Here is a 25,225-nt window from a genome sequence, read left to right as displayed (position 1 = left end):
GACAATTTTGCCCCTGAATATGGGCAAAAAAGCCGCTGGTAACCAGCGATGTAGCCTCCCTCATATGATAAATATTGGATATGGTAAAATAATCAAAGAATTATGTGATGGAAAAAATCAACTTAAACGTGTTGAATTACCGCTACTAGCAAGAAAACACACAGACACGGCACACTATTCTTACTCGGACTACTACACACAAAATCAACAAAAATTTTGGCTAATTAATTTTAATTAATTAAATTAAAGAGTGAAAACCGGAGAAATGCGCGGGTCAGTCGTGTGGGTCCCACCTTATTCATCCTACTTGGACAAAAACGCCCCCCCATGTGCCCAGAAAAAGCCTCCCCACCCTCTCTCTCCTCAAAATAAAGCAACACACTCAGCAAACTCTAAAAATTCTCCTTCTCTCTCTTTGTTTATACTCCACACTTTATCTCTCTAGAACAGTCCTCAAATGTCGTCGCCGGTGCCGGCGACGTCTCCTCCCGCCACAAACACAACAACTCCACCTCCGGCAGCTTCCACAACTCCACCACCTACTGCCGCTCCTCCTCCCACTGCCACCATTTCACCTCCCGCCCCTCCGCCTTCTACCCCGGCGACTGCTCCTCCACCGTCGACTCCTACAACCGCTCCTCCTCCTACAACTCCGGCAATCTCTCCTCCGTCAATTCCAGCGTCTTCTCCACCCCCAACGACACCCTCCCCCTCACCTCCTGCTCCGCCCGGTGAAGCAACCCCTTCTCCTCCCGCTCTCTCTCCTCCTTCTCCGCCTTCCTCCACCCCTTCCACACCTTCCGGTGGATCCCCTCCTTCCGGTGGCGGAAGACCTTCTTCAACCCCGCGGTCCTCTGGTTCAGGATCAACCCCAAGTTCAGGCTCAACTCCGGGTTCTTCTTCAGGCTCAACTCCGGATGCGGATTCGGGTAATGGAATATCAACGGGGACTGTAGTAGGGATAGCAGTTGCAGGAGTTGCAGTATTGGTAATATTGAGTATAATTTGCTTGTGTTATGCCAGAAAAAAGAAGAAAAGAAGAAGAAATGAGTTTGGTGGTGAAGGTTACTATGTCCCTCCTCCTCCACCTCACGGCCCCATTGGCCCTAAAGGTTTATTTTCTGCATTTCTTTTATTTCTTGATTTTTAATTTTTAAAACTTTGAATCATAATTTGCTGATTATGTAGGTGTGAACATATTGATTTGTTGAGTGATTAATTTCTTTGATTGGATCTTTTGATAAACATTCTATATTTGGGTGTAATTTGAGTTAATTCATTAGCTTTTTTGGAGGATTAGATTAGATCTGGATGTATTTAATATGAATTTATTAATGTTTGTTTGCTTGTTCATTGTTTTGTCTAGATTAAGTAATGATCAATTGGATGCATTTATGATTGTTGTTGATTTTTTATGTTGTTTTGTTAATGCTAGATGGACCATATGCTGTACAAGCACAGCAGTGGCAACAGAATTACCCACCACCAGCTGAGCATTATCAGGTGCCGAAGCCGCCCCCACCGCCTGCGGCACAACACAGGCCGCCTAGACCTCCTTCGCCCCATCCTCCGCCGCCACCACCTCCTGCACCATTTATGAGTACTGGTGGTGGTTCGGGGTCTAGCTTTGGGTCTGAGAACCCGCTTCCACCGCCTTCCCCTGGACTTTCACTTGGGTTTGTAAAGAGCCCCTTCTCTTATGAGGAGTTGGCAATGGCTACCAATGGGTTCTCGGAGGATAATCTCTTGGGCCAAGGAGGTTTCGGTTATGTTCACAAGGGTGTGCTTCCGAATGGGAAAGAAGTTGCTGTTAAGTCTCTTAAAGCTGGTAGTGGACAGGGAGAGCGCGAATTTCAGGCGGAAGTTGAAATCATTAGCCGTGTTCATCACAAGCATCTTGTCTCTTTGGTTGGATATTGCATCACTGGGGCACATAGGTTGTTGGTTTACGAGTTCGTTCCAAATGATACCATGGAGTTCCATCTTCATGGTTAGTTTTGTTGTTTTCTGCTTTGATATTTGACTGCATTGTCTCCCCTTAATTGCACATAATTTAAGTTTCATCTTTTTGTTCCTGAGCTTGTAATGGTTCATCAATTATATGCATTGATCTGATTGAAGTAAGTTTGAAATTGGCTAATCGCAGGTAAAGGGCAGCCTGTCATGGAATGGCCTTCAAGGCTGAGGATTGCTCTTGGAGCTGCAAAAGGATTGGCATATTTGCACGAGGATTGTAAGTCTCCTCCTATCATTAGCTTTTTCCCTATCCACCAGTGTTTACCGTAAACTGTAATTTATTATATACTGTCTGTTTCTGCAGGTCATCCAAAAATCATACATCGGGATATTAAAGCTGCCAATATTCTTCTGGATAACAAGTTTGAGGCAATGGTGAGCTTGCATTATCAATCGTTAGATTAGCCAGTTAGCTTGGTATTCTGCTTGATCTATGTGCTCTTCTCTGGGCATTAGCTTTCCAGTAATCTCTTCTGCAGAAGACAAAACTAGCTAGATTATGTCCTTGTACTAGTTGTCAAGACATAAGCTTCTGGAATTTAAGCTGGTCATTTGAAATCTTTGGTCACTTTTACTTACGTTGCCCTTGTTTTGTTTATTCAGGTTGCAGATTTTGGACTGGCTAAGTTATCTTCGGAAGTTAATACTCATATATCCACTCGTGTGATGGGAACCTTTGGGTATGTTTTTATCTTTTACAGCTTCTGACTACCTTCGATAAGAACGTTATTTGATTGCATTCACAATTCCATTCACATCCCTCTGTGCCTTTTGTGCATCAAGTTTATCTGTTGCTTACTTGGAACAAGTGCTTACTGAGTTTCCTTCATGTATGTCATTTCCAGATACCTGGCCCCTGAGTACGCTTCTAGTGGGAAACTTACAGATAAATCTGATGTTTTCTCCTTTGGAGTCATGCTTCTGGAATTGATTACTGGGCGACGGCCTGTTGACACAACAAATGCTTACATGGATGACAGTTTAGTTGACTGGGTAAGTGTTTAGTCCATTTTTTGAGCTTCCTCCTTGCTCATCTGGTTGGATATGAACTGTTGCTTTTAAACTATTAACCTAACAAAAGATGAGATAGGTCAGAGAAGTAATAAAGCTATTCTGTTGTATATGCAGGCAAGACCTTTGCTGACAAGAGCTCTAGAAGAAAATAACTTTGATTCTCTTGTTGATCAACGCCTGCAAGACAATTTCAACCCCAGTGAAATGGCACGCATGGTTGCTTGTGCAGCTGCTTGTGTCCGTCACTCGGCAAGGCGCCGACCTCGGATGAGCCAGGTAAACAGACATTTCTCTATTCCACCGAACTGTTAGTCCTCTCTACTTAGTATACTCTTTACTGAATTCATGGACCTGATTTTCAACTCAGTATTTAGGAGTCAGATTTCTTATTTAGAGTTGTTTTTCCAACATTAGAGACTTCTCAAAGGTAATTTTGATAAATTTCTGAGCTGTAGGTCACTAATACTAATATTTCGCCAATTAGTATTAGTGATGGATTTTCCAAATCTATCTAAGACAATATCCCAGACCTGTCGCTAAATTCACCAACGCCCACAACTTGCTACATGGTATGGTTGCCAATCGCCGACGTTATTGACTAGTACTGAGAATGAAAATTTTGAAGTTTCTGTGAATGTGACATATTCGGTAGTATCTGGATTATTTAGTACGCTAGAGAGGCAGACAGCTGCCATCCACCTTACCAAAAGGGGAAAGTAACATCCGTGTGATCCTTAAGGACAGTGACTTCTAGTGTATTTGATGATTTGGTAGACTTTTAGTATTATGGATTATTTAGTAAGAATGTTTCATGACAGAGCCTTGTAATTTTATACTAAATGGGTTTAAGAAACAGGAAACAGAAGTTGACAATATCAAACTGACGTGTTTTAGGCTCCTGCTGACGCGCCTGAATGGCTTTTCATACACAAAATCTCAGACATTCTCTTGGTTTCTTGTTTTATACTATTAATACACTTCAACATCATTTAAAATAAAAAAATAATGATGCGCTTGTGGTTGGATGCCTCGTTAATATGGAGTATGATGGTTCTGATTAAGAATCTTTTACCTTACATTGAGCAGGTTGTTAGAGCATTGGAAGGAGAAGTGTCTCTATCTGATCTAAATGAAGGAATAAGACCTGGGCAGAGTTCTATTTACAGCTCATACGGAAGCTCAGATTATGATAACAACCAATACAAAGACGACATGAAGAAATTTAGGCAGATGGCTCTTGCGAGTACAGAGTATGGTAGCAGCGAGTATGGTGGAACGACCAGTGAGTATGGCATGTACCCATCTGGTTCAAGTAGCGAAGCCCAAAGTCGCCAAACAACTCGAGAGATGAAAGGAGACAGTAGAGGATTCAGTGAAGCCCAAAGCCAAAGCCGGCAAACTACCCGAGAGACAGAGATGGGTAAGATGAAAGGAGATAGTAGAGGTTTTAGTGAAAACACTTGATGTGCTGACATTCATGCATCATTTGGTTCCTGTAAAGAATGGCTCTGATGTGAAAAAGGAAAATTAATTGTCTTATATATTAGGTTGTGAGTGATTCTAACACAATTTTTTCGTTTTTTTGGCATTCTTTTACCTTGCAGTGGAATGATTGATTTTCACCTCAATGTATTTACTATTGCTTATTACAGAGAGATAACATACTACAAATTGGGCAATTCTTTTGTAAAATGATTTTTGTTTTGTTGAGCTCAATTGTGGATATGACATTGTTTTAAATGGTCGTCGTTGTAACGATTATGATCAAGTTGTGAACCATGAGTATTAAGGGAGATGGGAATTATTGCCATTTTTGAGGTGATTTCGATGTTTCATCTTCAATTTGGTTTGATAAGCTAATATTTAGGTGTAAATGGAGTTTGTATTGGAGGATTTTACATTATTTTTCTTGAGAGATTCCAAGTATAGGTTTCCTTGAAGTTATTGGTATTCCGTAATTGATAATGGCATTTAACATGTACGGAGTACTAGTAACAGTGTGTTGCAAGTTTTTTTTTAACTAAATGCAAAATTGGCGACAAGCCGACAACACCGACTGTTGGCTGTGGCCGAGAGGTGCACCCAACAGCACAATCTAACTCGAATTTGCGCGTACTCTATGAGCCTCGGCCATAGTAGCCTTGACTAAAAGGGTTATTTTTTGGGGGGCTATGACCTATGAGGATCGCAAGTCAGTAGCCTTTACATTGACTATATGCCTCAACCTTACCATTGATAAACTTTCGTTAAACAAACATCACACAAACCTCCGGGTGAACTGGATCGGATCCGAATGTAGTCAGAGCTAAGTTCCGGTGAACCGGATGTGCTATGCGTAAAATAAAAAACATCACACAAACCTATGGTTCCTACCTCCTAGCTTGCATCAAAAAAAAAAACAAAAACACTACACAGACCTAAAATTTAATCTCTAGTCTACTCTAGAGTCTAGCCCATGGGGTTTGCTATGCCTTGTACTTTTCGGTTTATTTTTTTTTGCATCAATTAAACTTTCAGGTTTGGCAACGCATAAGTTTGACCATCATTTTATTTTATAAATACTTATTAATAATTTTTTTTAAAATTTGATATCTCTATTATATAAAGTCTAGTAACATTTTACATACATTTGTTTTATTTATCCAATTATTTGTAGAAAATTATGGTGGGATTAGGGTAAGTCAATAAGTCAAAATGATGCAACTATTAAAAGCGTAGATGATATACTTAAATGCAGTGCAAAAATACCTAAATGCAGATGATATAATGGTCTAAAATAAGTGTATGACCAAAATACCCTCTTATATTTAAACGGCTTCATAGTTCCTTCACCCCTCTTTGCTATTGTTACACCTCCTTTAATCCTCTCAATGCTTTCATAGTATATTCTCCTTGCTAAGTTGTGTGACTTTTGTTCAACTCACCCTGTCAAATTCTATTAAAATTTTGTATTACAATGATGAGAAGGTTTTTCGGAAATTACTTCCGGAAGTTGGAAAAGGGTTTCAGAGATTTCTTCCGGAGGTTGAATAGGAGCTCTGGATCTCTCTTCCGGAGGTTGAGTAGGAGCAACGGAAAGTTTTTCCGGAGGTTAAACAGGGCTTCCGGGTTGTTCTTTTGGCAGTCGGCAAGCTTTTGCGAATAAAGCTTCCGAAACTATTCTCGAGGATTTGTTGTCAACGACACCAAAAACTTTTGAGTGGCTTTGTGGTTTGAAATTCATTCCGACAATACATTTTAAAAAAATTTAATCCCAGGAAGATGATGTAAGGTGCAAAGAAAAGATTCAATTAGCAACATTAATATGAATGGACGAATATAAAAGAACTTTTATTGTGTATTCACAGAAATATATTAAAACAAGGGCAAGGTAAAAGTAAAATTCAAATGATATTAAATCATCCTGTATTTAGGAAAAATTCTACTTGCATTTAGTACCCACCTTAAAAAAACAGATATTTATATTATCCCTTGTGGCAATAGATTCAATTAGCCCATAGTTAGTCCTAACTCACTTAGATTATCTCTTCAGTTTTCTCTTTCTTCAGTTTCCTCTCTCCTCTCTCTACTTCCACCGCCTAATTTTCTGCATCCTTCCTCGCCGGCGTTCGTTGATTCACATCGCCATCGCCGGCGAGTGACTTGTGTTTAGCTTGTTTCCCTTGTTTACTTAGGTTTTTGTTTGCTTTTGTCGGCCGATCGGTGCTCTCGAAGGTTCAGGCCCGGTTTCACCTACCGTTTGCGGCGGCCGGTATAATTTTGTGCGGTGGTTTTCAATCGACATCGGGGATCTGGTGCTTCTCACCGCCAATCTCTTTTGTACAAGATCAGGGTCGATCTGGTATGGTTTTATCGCTCCTCTTCTTATCCCATGGTGTGTTTTTTGCTGTTTTAGGTTCCCTGCTATCGGATTGTTCCTCTTTTGGTGTTCTTAGTATGTTTATGTGATATCTTCACCTCGGATTTCCTGTGATTCTTCATGTCTGGGTTTGGTGTATAAGGGTTTCTGTGGGTGTTGTTAAAATTTGGGGTTTTGAGTTTTCAATTAAATTCGGTGGGCTTATGAGCATGTCTCAAGGGAGGGAAGTGCTGAGGTTTGTTGTGGGTTTGCGACGGCAAGTATTTGGTTCCTCCGGCTGGTGTAGTCGTAGTCGGGAATGTGGGTTTCCTAAGAAGTGGTTTGGTTGGGTTTTCTTAGGAGTTTGGTTGTTTAACTGGCTTGTAGAGATACAAAGTGTGGAATCTCGAGTCATAGTCCTTTCAGGGTTTTGGTTTGTTGTGAGGATTGTGTTTGATGTGCCTGTTGTGGGTCGTGTGTCGGATGGGGTTGGCTCAATGTTAGTCAGTTTTGTCCTGGTCTTGGTGATGGCGTCCGCCATCGCTGTTAAAATATTAATCTTGAAGGAGGCTCCCCAAATTCAACGTTTGGGGCAAGCAAAGCCCTCCATTTCCTTGTATTCTCTTGTTGGGGGAATACAGGATGTCCTGCACTTTGTTGCAGGCAAGTCCATCGAGGAGTCACTAAGGAAGGTGTCTCCCTTGGCAAGGTCTCAAGACTTCCAGGAAGAGCAGGTAATTTTCGGTCCCTGGGAGTGGACAAAAATTGTCCTGTGTGTGTCTCTCATGGTGCGGCATTCCAGTGCAATCTCTCAACATCCTCCATTAAAATGTAGTTATGTTGCTTTCGCTTGGTAAAAGCCCGGTTTCAACATCAATGCTCCTTCTTTGCTCGTTTGCAAGTGCCCCCTGGTATACACCCTTTGAAATACTTAGGAGGAGCTTTGGTAAATTTTTTGTTTTGCAGGGTTCGAGTTCGAATTCGTGGTAAGAGCTACAACGTCTTTCGGTTTCGGTCTTACAATCCGGTGGTTGGGTTCTTATTTCATGTAATGTTATTTCAGTTTGTGGGTTGTATGATGTTTGTTTTAAGCTTTCCTAGTAATAGGTTGTAATTTGTCCTTCTTTGAATGACCTTGTCAAAAAAAATAAAAAAAAAATATAATAAAAAAAATGAAAAATTTGGAAAAAATAATCAACCCTTTGCCCGTTCTTCTAAAAACCACATTTAAATTATTTATGAATAATCCAAGCTTTAGGGGGTATCTTCTCAAAACAGTCCTTGACCTGTTGGTAACCGAATTGACAGGTTAATGTCACACGTGGCGCTCTTCGATTGGTTTTTTTTTTAAATAGACACATTTAATTTTAATTTAATAATAACTAAAAAAAACATTTTTATTTACCCTCCTCTCTCCTCCCTCCCATGTATGCCCCCTTTCTCTCTCCTTCCCATGTCTGCCTCCTTTCTCTGCTCCCCTCTCCCATAATAAACCACCACCAGATGAAGCTCATCCCCTGCAACCACCTTCTCCACCCCTGCCCCCGCGACCAACCCCCATGCGACCGCCGTCACCACCCCTCCCCCACCCCTGGCCCTCCGACCACCCCCACCCCCTTCGACCACTGTCACAACCCCCCTACCCACCCCTAGTTACCCTCTGCTACCAACCCCCCCGCGACCACCTTCACGACCCCCTTCCCCAACCCTGACCCCTGCGACCACCACCACCCCTTGCGACCACCTCTCCCCTCTTTTCGCTTTGCTGCCACCAATTCATTCTCTCCTCCCTCGCCGGAAATTTTAAAAAATCAATATGAGGTTTTTTTTTTGGGTTAGTGGGTGAGAGAGCAGGAAGAGAAATACAGAGAGGGGGAAAGGAGCAGGAGAACAAGGACGAGGGTTTGAAGGAGGAGAACAGTTGTGTCGAGTCGGCGGTGGCGGTGGTTGTGCGGAGAACGAGGCTAAGGCAGTGAAGGAGATAAACAAGAGGAAAGGGAAAACTCCAGTTGAGGGAGGAGGGAGAAGAAGATGAGAGTTTTTTTCTTTCTTTTTAAGATAAATGTAAAAACAATCTAAACTAATAAAAGAGCAACATGTGGCCTATTTAGCATGGTTTACGGAAACATAGGAGGGAAAATAGTCAACATTGACTCGTTGACAAGTTTCAACAGGTCATCGGTAAATTTACCTGTTAATTGAAGACACTAGGTAAAGGTTAGGGGGCGTTTGGTTGGGGGTAATAATCAAAGGGAATGGGAATGGGAGGATATAATTCCCTTTGTTGTTGTTTGTTATGCCTATTTCTTCATTCCCTTTACCCTTTTTCATTATTGAGTTCACCCTAAAACCTTCTACACTCATTCCCCCCCCCCCCCCCCCCCCCCCCCCACACTTTCCCATTCCATTCCCCCCTTCCCTTCCCCACCCCCTCTCTCCCTCCTCTGACCCTCAATCTTCAACACACAACCAGAAGCTCCACCACCACCTCTGTCGGCGCTCAACCACCTCCTCCGTCGGCGCTCAACCACTCCTCTGTCGGCGCTCAACCACTCCTCCGTCGGCGCTCAAGCTTCACCGACTCCGGAAGCTCCGTCGCCACTCGAGCTTCACCGATTCCGTCGATGTTTGAGTTCACCGCCTCCGTCGCCGCCGAATTTCACCATCGCCGCTCAAGCAACCTCTTAATCATGGCTTTAAATAGCCAAATTTGACCATAAAAATACCAGATCTGGTGTTTTCATGGTCGAATTAGACCATTAAAACCTCAAATTTGCCAATAAAAATGTGTGAAAAGGAAGGAGAAGGCGGCGACTGCGAAGGAGAACAATGATGCGGCTAGGTTCACGAAGGAGAAGAGGCGGTGATGGGTTTCTTTGGTTTCTCCGGCGATGGGTTTGTTTGGTTTCTCCGGCTTCTTCTCCGGCGATGGGTTCTTTTCTGCTTTCTTCTCCTCATTCTCTTTGTGTTCCCCAAACAATATTCTAAATCAAAGGGATTCATTCTCATTCCCTTTCTTTCCCTTTGTTGATTCCATTCCCTTTACCTTCAATGAACCAAACGCCCCCTTAGATTATTTAGAATTAATCGATTAGTGGTACTGTTAATAGAAGAACGGGCAAAGGTTTGATTATTTTTTACAAATTTTCCTTAAAAATTAGCCCATAATTTTATGTTGAAATTTCTTTTTACAGAAGCATTGTGGAAGTCGTAATCGTAATAATTGTTGGAGTGATTTCTTGTTTGGGGCCATAGACCAAAGTAAGATGGTCTTACCTAAAAACTGATTTGTTTTCCTCAATATTTTTTTTTGTTTTTTTTATTTTTTTTTATAACTTTTTTTTAGTTTGCTTTCTTGAAAATATTCAGCTACTACCCCTAGAAATCTAGAATTACAGAGTTGATTGTGAGAAGATTCATTTTCTACAAATTCACATTTCTTTAAGACAACTACTTCAGGTTTTCATTGGGCTTTTGGTAATTAGCATTTCATTGATTTTTAGTTAGTTTTGGCCTTTCTATTTAGTCAAACAACCAATATATTGTAGGTGTTTGTTAAGTGATTTTTTTTTGAGCTTAAAAGTCCGCTTCACCAAAATCAAACAGCTAGTAACACTAGTATTTTGCAATTGGTTTTTTTATTTTACTATGTACATTTTATCCCTCTTACTCATTACCACCTTTTATCTTACAAAAATATAAAATATACCAATGTGTTTGTATGAAACAACTAGTAACCAATAACCAATTTTTCCAAACCCAATTTTAGAAAACCTACAGTCAAACAACCAACATAAAAAGCCAACATAAACAACCGGTCAAACAAGCTAAGTGAAATGGCCGTCGACCAACAACCAGTTGCTAAACACCTCATAATCGCACCTATTTGGTCTTTACTTATCTAGGCAATTTAACGTTCAAAATCCAAAAATAAAAAATACAGTAGTGTAAAACCGACCATAAACTACTCACATAAAAATGTAAGAATGTTTATAAACACACCTCAATTTATAATGTACATGAGATACAAAATCGTTTTTTTAATTCTTCTAAAGTTCTATGATTTCGTAATACTAATGCGTAGTTTGTAAAACAAAGTAACAAAACTTGTATAAATAGATTATGAAGATAAAATTAGCAAACATTAACCATAACTTACCACGAGTCCACAGTAGAAGTCCGTTTTACGACAACAGATCTCACGTCTTGGATACCAAATTTAGGTGCCACATTTCCTTCTTCCTTTTCCTTCATAAACATCTCTGGCAATTCTCTGCTACGTGAAGGTGAAGGTGAACGTGAACATGAACATGAACATGAGCATCAAGAGAAGAGCACCAATCTCCACTAGCCGAAATCATATATTCCGATGGAGCAAGCGATTCTCTTTACGAGGAGAGAGAACTTCAATTCAACAACATCTTCTGCGGAACAATTGGTTGATTCATTGACAGAACAATTGAAGAAGGTAAGCTGGTAAAATTGAAACCTTCAAATGATTAATTATGTTAGCATGTATTGCGCTAATTTACTCATGTATTGCAATATGTTTTGATTCTTTATTTTTAATTAATTCCAATATGAATTAGGGTTGGTATAATCAGACTTCCCAACTCGAATTTGTCAATTTTTTTTTTTTTTTAATTTGTATTTACAATTGTTCTGATTAAATTATCTGCAAACTGAATTGGTCTTTAATGTCATGGCAGTCACTATTGATTTATTGGAGGGCACGAAAAAATGATATCTTTGTTTAATTTGTAAGTTTTCGTTCGAATTACTGATTAGGTGATGATTATAGAATTATAGAATGATTTTGGAAGTTGAATCGATGTTTAAGTTGACTTTAGTAGTTGCTGGGCTGATTATTTCAATCGTGATTTTTTCAATCCAAAAATTTGGGTTTGTTTTAATTTATATTATTATAGGTACGGATAAATTTATGTTTAATTATAGACATGCATGTGAAGGGATTAATATTTGACGGCTTGATGACTTATTCTCAGTTTGGAACTTGATATGATTGTTAATAGGAGTAGAAGGCATGGAGAACAGCTTTATTTAGCTAATTCATGACATGGAAGGTTGTTTTTGATCGGTTTCTTGAATAGTCAATTGCTTAGGTTTATTTAATTATAGGGTAGGACAATTAGACTTGTTCTGAAATGACATAGTGAGCACGTTTTGGTTCTTAGGAGATGGATTATTTCTGTACAAAGTTTGTTGATTAGTTTATACAATGACCGGCTGAAAAGAGAGGGGGAAGCCTGCATAATGATGCTGATGTTTGAAACAACTGTAAGAGAATCTACTTAATTCATTATTCTCTGTTCAAGAGGGGAGTAAAAGGTGTTCCTCTACTCCTCTTTTTCCTTTAGGGGGGTAGACGTTCAGTAATGCTGTAACGAGATAGTTTGTTAATTCTTTCGAAATGTCATCGCCACCCCCATCAACTACGCCTCCTCCTCCGGTCGTGGACCCGTCGCCTCCTCCTCCGGTCGTGGACCCGTCGCCTCCTCCTCCGGTCGTGGACCCGTCGCCTCCTCCTCCTATCGTGGACCCGTCGCCTTCTCCTCCGGTCGTGGTCCCGTCGCCTTCTCCTCCGGTCGTGGTCCCGTCGCCTACTCCTCCGGTCGTGGACCCGTCGCCTACTCCTCCGGTCGTGGACCCGTTGCCTTCTCCTCCAGTCGTGGACCCGTCTCCTTCTCCAGCCCCGGTCCCGTCGCCTCCTCCTCCTTCCCCGATCCCGTCGCCTCCTCCTCTAGCCCCGGTCCCGTCGCCTCCTCCTCTAGCCCCGGTCCCGTCGCCTCCTCCTCCTCCTCCTCCAGCCCCGGTCCTGTCACCACCTCCAGCTCCTGTCCCCTCACCTCCAGTTCCAGTTCCCTCACCTCCACCTCCAGTTCCCTCACCTCCAGCTTCGGTACCGTCACCTCCAGCCCCGGTTCCGTCACCTCCAAGCCCTTCTCCTCCTCCTCTCAGCCCATCTCCTTCTCCCCCTAGCCCTCCTTCTCAGCCACCAAGCAGTGCACCTCCCCCAACTTTGCCACCACCTTCACTTCTAAGCCCACCTCCATCACCATCACCACCAACATCTCAACCTCCACCCCTGTCTCCACCGATCGTATCTCAGAGTCCTCCACCTCTTAGTTTGAATCCGACTAGGCCTCCACCGTCCTCACTTGACATTCCGCCTCCACCTAGTTCATCACCTCGTACACAAACTGGCCTTATTGTGGGTGTTGCAGTAGGGGGTGTAGTAGTATTGGCTGTGTTTGGCCTTCTGTGGCTGCTCTTTGCTAGAAAGAAGAAAAGGAACGATTCATATGGAGCAGAAGGATATTACGTACCTAGAGGTTTGAGCTTTAATTATATTTATTGGCTACAATACTTTTGTACCCGACTCCTCCGTTTCTGTATATTTCCTTCTTAATTTTTCTTTAGTTGTTGATATTTGATGCTTTATCATTGGCTAGTTTTGTCCTTACCGAGTTATTATGGTTGGGTGTGAAGTTGTGATTCTGTGAATTGAGACATGAGATGCTTATGCGTTTGAACTAGAGTGATGGAACTCTTAAAATATTATATGAGCTCCATTATAAAAATCTCAAAGTAGTTGTCGTTAGAAATCCTCATAGACTACTTGAGTTTAGAGTTATAAAATAAATATTGCGAGAAAGAGTCAGAATTATAGTATATCTTATCCCTGCTATATGAGTTCTGCTCATGTTTATATCTTGACAAACACAATTATCTTTATTAGAATGTTTTATCTCAAAAGAATCTGAAGTTGGTCTTATCTAGTTCCTTCATGGGTCCTCAGGATTGCGCTTAACCATAGATTAAAAGAAACCTTTTTCCTGATTCAATAGCTTAGGATCATTTAGTTTCTTGCCAGGCCTATTAACTTCATACAAATATACAATGTAACATTGTCCTTTCCTTCCAACTTGGAGTTCGGACTTGGCTGTTTAGTGACGCTTAGCTGCTGAACCAAAAAAAGATTAATCTCATTGAGTTTTTTTTTCTTTTTTTTTTTTGAATTTCACATTCCAGCTTTAAGATTGTAAACAGAAAATAAGTTGAAGAATGGGGGTGTCAAAGAGTAATATGGGAAGAAAAGCCAGTATGTAATGGAATGGCATATTTCAATTGTCCACCCCTTAGTCCTAACTAAGTGTTTTGATAATTTTTAACAAATGATTTTTCATTTGTTGGAAAGATACTAGATACTTTAAAGAAGCCTTGTCCTCTTTTTCCCATATAAATAGTTGCGTTGAAATACATGCTTGTACCAACTCTTCCAGGACTGGAGAATTTTTTGTTCCAGTCTAGCTGATTTCATCGTTATTCATGACTATATATGCTAGATGGCTTTTATCAAGGGTCAGCTCAATCTGGGCAACAGGGTAATCCCCAGTCAACTGAACATTATTCAATGAGCAAGCCATCTCCTGTAACACTGACTGCGGTACCATCAAGGTCGAATTCTTCAACAGCACAACCACTGTCTACTGGCAGTGGAGGTTTCTGGTCAAACAGTTCAGGGCCGGAGAGCTCAATTCCACCATCTTCGCATGGGATTGTGTTAGGAAGTGCGTCGACGACTTCCTTTACTTTTGAAGAACTTTCTGTCGCTACAAATGGCTTCTCAAACAACAATATCCTAGGACAAGGTGGTTTTGGATATGTCCATAAAGGGATCCTCCCAAATGGGAAAGTAGTAGCTGTGAAATCACTAAAAGCTGATAGTGGGCAGGGAGAGCGTGAATTTCAGGCAGAAGTGGAGACTATTAGCCGAGTGCACCACAAACATCTTGTTTCATTGGTTGGATATTGCGTCACTGGTCCCCAGAAATTGCTGGTTTATGAATTTCTTCCAAACAAGACCATGGAGTTCCATTTGCATGGTTAGTTTTTTACTCCTGCTGACATTTTACTGCCTCTAAAGACCTTCTTAAATGGACCTGGATGCTATGGTCACAGTAATTTGAATATTATTCTTTCTGGGCTTCCCATTTAAACATATATAGACAACAATAGTATCAATTACATTTTTCAATTGAACAAAATTTTGGGTCCCTTTTTCTCGAATAGCAGTTCTTTAATCTGATAAGAAGTATCATATTCCAGGGAAGGGACAACCTGTTATGGATTGGCCTACAAGGCTAAGGATTGCTGTTGGTTCTGCGAAAGGATTGGCGTATTTGCATGAGGACTGTAAGCCTTTTTTCTTACCGACCCCTGGCTGTAAACTCTTATGTTCTGATTTAATTGAGTTACGATCTGAAGATATGCTTACTTCTGCAGGTCATCCAAAAATTATTCATCGGGATATTAAAGCAGCTAATATACTTCTGGATTTTAATTTTGAGGCGTTGGTAAGCTTATAATTGGCAGTAGTCAGGGTTTAGCCTTTACTCCATGTTAGTTACATAGTATTATTTACTTGCATTAGATGACGTTGCTCCTTTATTTAGAAGCTTTGCTTTCTTGACTTAGATTATGTTGCTCCTCAGAGCCCTCACCAACAAGGACATAAGAGTTTCTGTAGAAGATAACTTCATTCTACAGCTTATTAGAATCCTCATATTTATTTATTTATTTCTGCATTTTCTCATCCAGGTAGCTGATTTTGGACTGGCAAAGTTTACTTCTGATGCCGACACTCATGTGTCCACCCGAGTTATGGGAACTTTTGGGTAAAGATTATTTTATTACTATCTGTATAATGTCTTCGTCTGATAATTATCCAAATAATTGATAAGACTTGTTCCTTTCTTATCTAATGGAGGTTTTACTATGGTTGAACTTAGCTGACCTTTTATCATATTATATTCTGATGTTTACTTTATTTAAAAGTGAGATATTCCTGCACATTATTAATTTGGGTGAACACTATCTTCAAACATGCAATCTGGAAACAAGTTCATGTTTGTATTACATTTTCTTCTATTCTCTCTGGATTGGTTTTCAGGTTCAACCCTGAACCACCCCCCTCCAACACCACCCCGCCCAAATAAAAGAAGGAAGCTTATATAGTGTGGTTTCATATTTCCCCCCCTCTAATATTTGTAGGTACCTGGCCCCAGAGTATGCTAATTCAGGAAAGCTCACTGAGAAGAGTGATGTTTTCTCTTTCGGAGTATTACTTTTGGAATTAGTTACAGGGCGTCGCCCAGTTGACTACTCCTCACATGCTGAGATGGAGGACAGTTTGGTGGACTGGGTAAGTAGTCACTTTACTTATCTGTAAACGGATTCATCACCCTACAAAGATTATTTCCTCGTTTGCTTTGGTCTTGTGCATAGGGGGAGGAATATGATTTTTAGAAAGCTAACCTCATTTTATTTCCATTGCAGGCTAGACCACTACTTTCCAAAGCCATGCAAGATGGAAACTTTGATCCATTAGTTGATCCACGGTTAGGAAACAGTTATGACTATGAATTAATGGGCTCCATGATTACTTGTGCTTCTTCTTGTGTGCGCCATTCTGCGAAACGCAGACCACGAATGAGTCTGGTAATGTTCTACTTCATAACTCTGGAATTTTCCCTAGGCTAGTTTTGGTTTTCTTTCAAGTCCACTTGAAGGTATTCTCTGGTTGTGTAGCAACATAGAAAATTTGATGGATTAGACTGAACCAATATCTGACTGAACTCAAAAGACATAGAAATAATCAACAAAGTTTATGCAGTTCAGTGAGTTCACCTCTTGTTTGTGTGCTTGATATTTGTGGACTTGACTTGTACGGAAAGGAAAGGCACGAAATAGAAACAACATTCTTGAGCGTGTGGAATCTACTGATTTTGGAGACGGGGAGGGAGGTTAACTGAGAGACTCTCACCTCCATAAAACTAGGTTGCTATTCGAAGTAGGCAATGTTTCTTCATAATTTGACGGTTTCAAATATTCCTTTTGGGGATAATATGCTTTTTGATGCAATGAACAATGTTGCCACCAAACAATGATCATTTAAACGAAGGGGAAAAAAACAATTAATGTGGAGTGAATAAGGAATACAATTTTAAAATTATCTATGTTGTAGATCAGGGTGAAAAAGGCGCTAAATAAATCTGAAAACAGTTTGGCTTCCCAGGCACGAATAAGAAGTTAGCATCACAAGATGCCAAACTTTTTGTTGGGAAGTTACATATCATGACTCCAATTCAAAGTTATTGTATAATCCGTATCTCAATGTAACATTCAAATATTAAGAAGTTCAAACTACAAAACAATTCATTGATTTATAAGCGAAGCGAATCATGCCTAATATACTAGGAAAAACAAAGGCACTCTGAATATTCAATTCCTCATCCTCAAATCTCAATATTATTTCTCTCTTTGGAATTGGCCACTTCCATTCCTGAAATTGAGAAGGTGGGAGCATTATATTAGGGATTCCAAGACTGTATAACAAAGTTGTTTCAACCAAAGGTGTTTTAAAAGCCATGTTCTGTTCTCTTCACCTTCTCAAATTTTCTTAATTTTTCAGAAACTTGCAAAAGTAATTTTATCGAACTTATTGGAATTTATCAGCAGGTTATCAGTTAAGTTTGAACTTTTTTGAAAATAAAGTAAAAAAAATACAAAGGAGTATGAGAAGAATGCCTAATTGTCATGGAGTGGAACTTTCATGAATCAACCTGAATATGGATGCTCCTGGTCTGTATGAGTTGATCACTACTGCCAAGATGTGATCACCTTCTCGGGATCACAAATTTAATGGCCTCTTGCCTAGTTTAGGAAAATTCTCTCTTTTTCATATAGCTTAGGAGTTTTTCTCTGAATAGAAATGCTACCGTCAAATTGCCAACTTTAATTGATATGTTAGTCCTATTCCACGCGCTGCTTTTTCAACAGATTCTCACGATTCATTACATGGTTACTGAACAGGTTGTTCGGGCTCTAGAAGGAAATCTTTCGCTATCTGATCTCAATGACGGTGTTAAACCCGGATTTAGCTCATCCCTTGATTCTGCTGACATGGATAGTGGCGTAGACAAGGAAGATGAAAAGAAATTCAGGAAACTGGTGTATCTAAGTGAAGATTATGGTACCAGCGACTTTAGTAGGACAAGAAGCCAGTTTAGTGATGGTGGATTGTCAGTGTCAAGTAGTGAGATGCGGCGCCCTACATGAAGACATTCGTGGGTGGACAGCGCACTTAATCTTGAGAGAGTTCTGCTAATTTCTTGTATGCAGAGAAAACTGGCAATTTTTTTAACATGATTTTGATTCTAACTTTTTTCCATCACTTGCCCCATTGATGTATCTATTTATTCATTTATTCAATTTGTAATTTGTATCTACTACTGCCCAGTGCCCACCATGATAATCCATGAACAAAGCTGGGCAGCTCTGTTTAGTGATGAATTAACACGGATTTGGACTCGTATGATCATTGTAACTTCATCGCTTGATTTGGTATTAGAGAGAGTGTGAAACTCTGTTTGTAGATTCTGTTTTGGTAAATCTCTTTCCAGAGTAACGCCAGTTTTCGTTTCCGCAGTAGGTTTCCTAAACTTGATTGTTCGTTCCGTTGATGACGATAGAGTGTCTATATAAAAGAATGGATTTAACAAGTTAAGATTTGATGATGTTCTACTAACTAAAACAACTGAAGAAAAGTAAGTTTCAATTCTTTCAGTTCCAATTGGAAATTCCATACTTCGTATTATATACTCATTGGGTAAAATGGGGAAAGTGATTAAAGCTAATCAAATTAGCATAACGAAAAAACGCCATTAGATGCACCTAGCTTTAGCCACTGGGTGTACTCGGGAATAAGATACTTTTATACCCGTATAAACAGACCATGTGACAATAACAAGAGTGGTGATTATCGGACATAATATTAGAGCAACACCAATAGTTGGCTATCCATCTTATAGATTGAGAGAAAATACTTCCATCAGTGGAAGGAGGGTTTTTCAATTCCGATGGATGGTTAAAAGTTAAAAAGGGATCAAGCAGCCAAAGAAGCAAAGTCACAGTCAAATCACAGCATTCCTGACCAATTTGGAAGGTAAAAATTTAATTTGTGTTTACACTAACATTTTTACTTGTTTTTTTTATTATTATCAATCATCGGTTCATCCCAAACAAAAATGAAATGTGATATTTACTTTGTTTAGGATTAAAAATTTTCGGATTTGATGTATTCTAATGTATAATTGTAGAATAGTATTTGAATATGAAGGGAAAAATGAAATGTGATATTTACTATGAACGTTATTATTTGAACGGAAATCTTATAAGATGGATCATACCAAAAGATTGTCTAAGGTGGTTTTTGCTATGTGCCTAGTGTATTTTCTTCCTAACCTAGGTTTAAATTTGATTATTATGCTCATGTTTCTCATTGATTGTGATGCCGATCAATGATAGATGTATGAAATTAGACTTCCACATATAGAAATAATTCGAATTAAATGTTCAGAAAAAGTCACACATGTTCTTAAATCGTACTTTCACCCAGTGACGGATCTTGAACAATTTATTTTAGAGAGCCAGTTAAAAATTTAAGCAATATAATAGGAGATATTTACAATTATACTCAAGGTTTAGGAGGGCAGAACGAACATTTTCACCATGTTCTTTTTGTTCTTCGTGTTTGGAATCTTTTTGATAGGCAAAGAAGAAGTTGGAAGAATAAAATGGGACGGATGGAATAGTAATCATGATTGGATGATGAAGAGAGACAAGAGGAGCATATTTTTTTTCACATGAGCATGATAGTAATATTTTGTGTATAATAGGTTGAGGCAATGTGACAATTATCTCGATGTATGTAGCACGGAATACTTCAGGTAGCTCTACGCGGGTCTCTTAGAAATAGCCTCTCATTCGGCAATGGTGGAATAATCAAGGGGCCTTGTTGCTGCTGTTGTTGTTGTTGTTGTGGTTGTTGGATAATATTAGTTAATCGTATAGTTGATGAATAAGTTAGTGCTCTAATACTGCCTTGAGTATTGTTTAATAATAAGTCAAACTGCCTTATGGCAAATAGAACCTTTCTTAATTAGTCCATCCTTCTTGTATAGGTTGATTAGGTTGCCTTGACAATTTGTTCGAGATATGAAGTTATGTATGGTTATGTATAGAGAGTTGGTGACCACGAATACACGGATATCCCATTGTTGAGACTAATATATTGCAAATTGCATAACTGATTTTCCATCACATTCTCTGGACATTATACTAGTTCCTGGCCATAACACACAGTTGTACAACTTGACTTGATTATACAGCTTATGGCTTAAAATAGACTAATTACACAACCAGGTCATTAACAGAAAAAATAACCGAAGAAATCATCAACTTGTTCTTATTTCCAAGGGTGATGATATTCTTTTAACAAGTTTGGATTAGTGAACTTTTCCTGTTGTTTGTTTATTATGATTTGCACTTGTGAAAAGACTGAAAACTGAACTTTTATGATATTGTAAGATTGAACATTGACTTATTCTTTTCTTGCATACATGACAGGTTATTGGAAAGTATCGACTACTTTGTCTTGGTTTGACATTCATGGTTTTGCACTATATCAGACTTCAGAGCCAAACATGCCCTTAAAACACCCTTTAACAATTCAAGGCACCAACTTTCCATTCTCATCTTTGTGATCGACTGTCAGAAGTTAAACCACATATTGATCTTAGCCTCTTATCTCTTCTGTTTTGTGTTTCTCAAATTTCTGAATCTTGCTTTCAACATTGGGATTGGAGACAATCAGACTGCACTTTCTGTATAACTCTGGAGTTTTGCTTCCGGAAGAAGTCATTATGAACCTCCACATTCTAGGAACACATATATCTACTACAGTTATAGCAATTGTTGCTACAACAGTTATTGTAGTACTGATAATCTTCATTTTCCTGTGTGTTATGTGCTGTCGGCGAAAAGATGGAGACAGGAGGAAGAGAACGACTAACAGTATCTCTGCAGAAAATCCTCCTGGACCTATAAGAGGTTTGACCCTATAACCTGCAGAAATTAGTAGTCTGTTATGTTCTCTCATGGTGATTGCATAATCTTACATAAAGCTAAAAACATGAATGGGTTTTATCTGAATAATGAATTAGATATTTTGATGCATGCTTAATAAGACTGACTGGAATTGAAGTTTCCCAAACTTCATTCTTGGTTAATCATATTCATGAAACCACTGCTAATTGTTCATGATCGACTTTGGTGTATGATTTCTTCGTGTGTCAAGAAACTATGGCTAATTGGTGTATGATTTTTCGTGGATTTACAAATTGATGTGGGTGTTTGCATTCCATTATATATCATATTTAGTAACTCCTTTTGTTGTTAATTTGTAAAAGCCTAAATGGATGAAATGCTTGTTAGGTAACCAGCATGTTGAACAACGGCAGCAGCAGAACAATCAACCTAGAAGGGCTGAACATCATGTTGATCTTTATACTCCTCCCCCTACAGCTGCATCGCCATTGCAGCAGAAGCAGCCACCAAGTCGTCCTCCAACACATCTGCCTTCACAATCTTCATTGGAAAGTACCGGAAGCAACCCATTGCCTCCACAACCATCTAGGCGTTCTCCAAGTCAGTTACCATCAGCTGATCTGAGCTCAGAGAAATCCTATCTATCAGTTAATGAAAGCTTAATCCCACCTCCATCTCCAGCTTTATCATATGCCTCTTCGCAGACTATGTTTACTTACAATGAACTTGCAATTGCAACACATGGCTTCTCGCAAGCTAATCTTCTTGGAGAAGGTGGATTTGGGTTTGTTCACAAAGGAGTTCTTCCGAATGGGAAAGTAATTGCAGTTAAGTCTTTAAGACGTAATAGTGGCCAAGGAGAGCGCGAATTTGAGGCAGAAGTTGAAATTATTAGCCGAGTTCATCATAGGCATCTTGTTTCCTTGGTTGGGTACTGCATCATTGGTCCCCAAAGATTGCTTGTCTATGAATTTGTAACTAATAAGACTTTAGAATTCCATCTCCATGGTTAGTTCATGTTTACTATTACTAGTACTACTTCTTGGTTTATATTTATATTTTTGTTATTTTAGATCATCTCTGCTTCCATCTGATGGAAGGAACATGCATGTTGCCTGCAGGTAAGGGGCAGCCTACAATGGATTGGGCCACGAGAATGAAAGTAGCTCTCGGGACTGCAAAAGGATTAGCATATCTGCATGAGGACTGTAAGTACTCTTAACCGAGGTGGAGCCAATTTTAGTGAATAATACATGAACCTAATTCATGGTACGGTCACTCTGATGTAGGTCAACCGAGAATAATCCATCGTGATATTAAAGCTGCTAATATACTCTTAGACAACAGTTATCAAGCAAAGGTGACTGCTCACATCTGTAGAAGGATTTCTATTGATTTTGGTTTTATGCTTGGATCTGTTCTTAACAGTTACCACATTTCTTCCATCCCAACTCTTACGTCTGTATTATATGGTGGAAACTTTTATTATGTTGATGAAAATCCAAGCTTGTGTTATGCAGGTTGCAGATTTCGGACTTGCAAAGCTTACATCTGAAGAAGATACACATGTAACCACACGAGTTATGGGAACCTTGGGGTATGAACTGATCCCTTCTTCATTTTCTATTCTATTTATGTTATCCACACGAGCTTTATTTGGTTGAACTGAAATAAAGTCCAAAAGAACAGGGCCTAAGTCTGAAAATTAGCATACACTCGTTACATTGAATTTTCGCTTTTGTGTCATGCTTGCAGATACTTGGCTCCAGAGTATGCTTCATCTGGGAGACTGACAGAAAAGTCTGATGTTTATTCCTTCGGTGTCATGCTTCTGGAGATGATAACTGGACGTAGACCAATTGACAGAACAAAAAAGGATTATAATGTAGTAGAATGGGTAAACATTGATCGATCATTCATCTCATCTCTATGTACAGTTGTACACCATATGATTTTATTCAGTTTCCAAGGAATGGAAGGATTTCTAAAGCTTGGAATATATCTGTTCAGAAAATTAAGTTAATATACTAGCATTCTGTTGGTTATTGCAGGCGAGACCTTTACTCGTAACTGCCATGAAGGATGAGAACTTCAATCACCTTGTTGATCCACGCTTGCAATTCAGTTACAAGCATAGTGAGATGGCTCGTATGGTGAATTGTGCTGCTACATGTGTTCGTAAGTCATCACGTCATAGACCACTTATGAGTCAGGTACTCAACTCAACTGCATTAATCAAAACAAAAGTGAATAATTCATCAATCTGTTTTGCCTTGATAATATCTGAAGCATATTCTTCAGATCATATCTTACTGGTCAGTTGATCATATGTTATCATCCTACGGTTTTGTTCTTCTCGCCTTAAAAGATATAAGTTTCAGCAAAAACTATGTTTCAGATTAGTTTAGAATTTTAGATAAGGGCTACCTACCCTAAGTTGAGTTTCAGACAAGTTTAGAAAAGCGTTTTCAGATGGAAAGAACGAAACCATCCAGACAGAATCTAACAATAAACTGCTAGTTCAATTAAATTACACTTTTCTGTCTTTATTTATTCCTGATGCAGTTTTTGATCGAACTATTGAAAACGAGCAGATAGTTCGAGCTCTTGAAGGGAACATGTCCCTATCTGATTTAAACGAAGGATTAACACCTGGACAAAGCATAGTCCAAAGATATGATGCAGCTTCAGAAAAGAGTGGCAGTGAATACAAGAGTAGAGGTTCAAGAGGATATAAAAGTAATGACTCAACAGGATTTGACAGTATAAACACAACCAGAGAACATGTTAGCAGTGAGTATGATGGAACGACTAGTGAGTATGGATTGTACGCGTCTGATTCAAGTAGCGAAGGGGAAAGTCAGACTGTTCGAGAGTTGGATACTGAAGAAGTCAAGAGAGATAGGAAACGTTTTGAGAAACGCGTTGTTTGACACTCCTCGACCTGATTCCTGTTAGTAAATCAACTGCAGGGGATGATTCAATCAAGTAACATGATATATATTTCTCAAATATTCCCATTTTCGAAGAAATGCTACATACGTTTAGGGTGTTGCCTATTGGGGGGAGACCATCGAGTTACTAGATTGAGAGCGATGAAGATTTTTTTTGACCATTTCTTATTCTTTGATTGTACAAAAAGAAAGAATAGTTTACCCAAGTGTAACTATATTTGTTTTTAGAGAAATTTTCTGTAGGAATTTGTTGTTTTTTCTTTTTCTTTTCCCATTGTGGACTTTTGGATTAGTAAGATGAATATTCCGAGTAATTATTTGTGTTTTTGTTATAAACAAATACAATACTTGGTACAAGTATAAATTATGAGTTTGATTTTGAACTGCGCTTAGAGGAATATCTGCACGTATTATTGCCCGATTAGATGATGTTTGAGCAATTATATGTGGAGAAGCTAGGCTAGAAGAATTACTCCCTCCGTTCCTTTAAGTTGTATTCATTTGGGAAAGTGGGGAGTTTTTAAGAAAATTGGAATCTTGGTTTGTATTGGTATAAGTGTAATGATTGGGTGTAAGAAAAATTATTGTATGTAAGAGATTATAATAAAAAAAAAAGAGAAAATAATAAAGAAATAAGGTAAGAGAGAGGAGTGATGATGATGGGTGATAAAGGAGGTGAGAGAGTGGGTATATGGGGAAGGGAAAATAATTAAATAATAGGGGTGGGGAAATTTAGGTGGAAATATGGGTAAAATCTTTAGGTATTTTGCTAATTAAATAGAAATGTAAGGGTATTTTAGGATAAAATGCATGTCCAAAAATAGAAACGGATACAACAAAGAGAAACGCTTAAAAAGGAAACGGATACAACAAAAAGGAACGGAGGGCCCTTTTTATACCAAAATAAAAAACCAAACTTTCTTTTATGCGTGACAAATGTCCCTTCAAGGCTTCACGTTCATAAGAAAAAAAATACTTCTTTTTTAAGGTAAAAATCATTTCACAATCCATAATGTGGTACTGGTGGTAGATTCAGGAAGTGAACCATAAGAAGTATGGATATGAATTTACAAGGAATTATAAACAACATTGTGATACATATACAAAATCTTATTGGGTTGATCAGTGAAAATGCTATAAGCAAATGAACAAAATGTAACATCAGATGAACTTTTTGTACCATTACGATCCTATCAAAAAAAAGGTACACTCAGTCAGGTGTATAGAGGTTTTAACGTAAAATACTGCCTTCGTGTAATAGCCCGCTCTTAACGAGCTGCTTGTAAATTACAATTAACTCTGCTAAACAAGTTCAACTCCTCAAACAATATCAAATATTTAATCATAGGCTTAGCCTATCTTAAAGACACTAATTAAGTTTTAAACTTTACCTAATTACAAAAAAAATCGGCAGCGCTTCCCCTAAATATGG

At 39.1% G+C, this 25,225-nt stretch overlaps 3 protein-coding genes across 3 annotated transcripts; all 3 read left to right on the top strand.

The window, feature by feature from the left end:
- Positions 1–362: 362 nt before the first annotated feature.
- LOC110775704 (proline-rich receptor-like protein kinase PERK1) lies at positions 363–4,753 on the top strand. The gene is made up of 8 exons (XM_021980315.2): positions 363–1,112; positions 1,436–1,990; positions 2,147–2,233; positions 2,321–2,391; positions 2,620–2,696; positions 2,862–3,009; positions 3,145–3,306; positions 4,117–4,753. Exons 1-8 carry the CDS (start codon positions 458–460, stop codon positions 4,492–4,494), a joined length of 2,133 nt encoding a protein of 710 aa, XP_021836007.1. The 5' UTR covers positions 363–457; the 3' UTR covers positions 4,495–4,753.
- A 6,824-nt stretch (positions 4,754–11,577) lies between these two features.
- LOC110775698 (proline-rich receptor-like protein kinase PERK1) lies at positions 11,578–18,326 on the top strand. Its single transcript, XM_056837011.1, has 8 exons — positions 11,578–13,221; positions 14,236–14,775; positions 14,999–15,085; positions 15,176–15,246; positions 15,491–15,567; positions 15,944–16,094; positions 16,229–16,390; positions 17,765–18,326. Exons 1-8 carry the CDS (start codon positions 12,300–12,302, stop codon positions 18,008–18,010), a joined length of 2,256 nt encoding a protein of 751 aa, XP_056692989.1. The 5' UTR covers positions 11,578–12,299; the 3' UTR covers positions 18,011–18,326.
- Positions 18,327–18,630: 304 nt separating this feature from the next.
- Positions 18,631–24,165, top strand: LOC110775699 (proline-rich receptor-like protein kinase PERK1). Its single transcript, XM_021980312.2, has 9 exons — positions 18,631–18,896; positions 20,360–20,842; positions 21,227–21,847; positions 21,961–22,047; positions 22,129–22,199; positions 22,360–22,436; positions 22,595–22,736; positions 22,891–23,052; positions 23,434–24,165. The coding sequence occupies exons 2-9, from the start codon at positions 20,656–20,658 to the stop codon at positions 23,770–23,772; spliced, it is 1,686 nt and encodes a 561-aa protein (XP_021836004.2). The 5' UTR covers positions 18,631–18,896; positions 20,360–20,655; the 3' UTR covers positions 23,773–24,165.
- The last annotated feature ends 1,060 nt before the right edge of the window (positions 24,166–25,225 follow it).

Source organism: Spinacia oleracea, chromosome 2, assembly GCF_020520425.1.
Source record: "Spinacia oleracea cultivar Varoflay chromosome 2, BTI_SOV_V1, whole genome shotgun sequence".
NCBI lineage: Eukaryota > Viridiplantae > Streptophyta > Magnoliopsida > Caryophyllales > Amaranthaceae > Spinacia > Spinacia oleracea.
The sequence above is the reverse complement of the archived record's forward strand: the minus strand, read 5'-3'. Positions and strand labels throughout refer to the sequence as shown.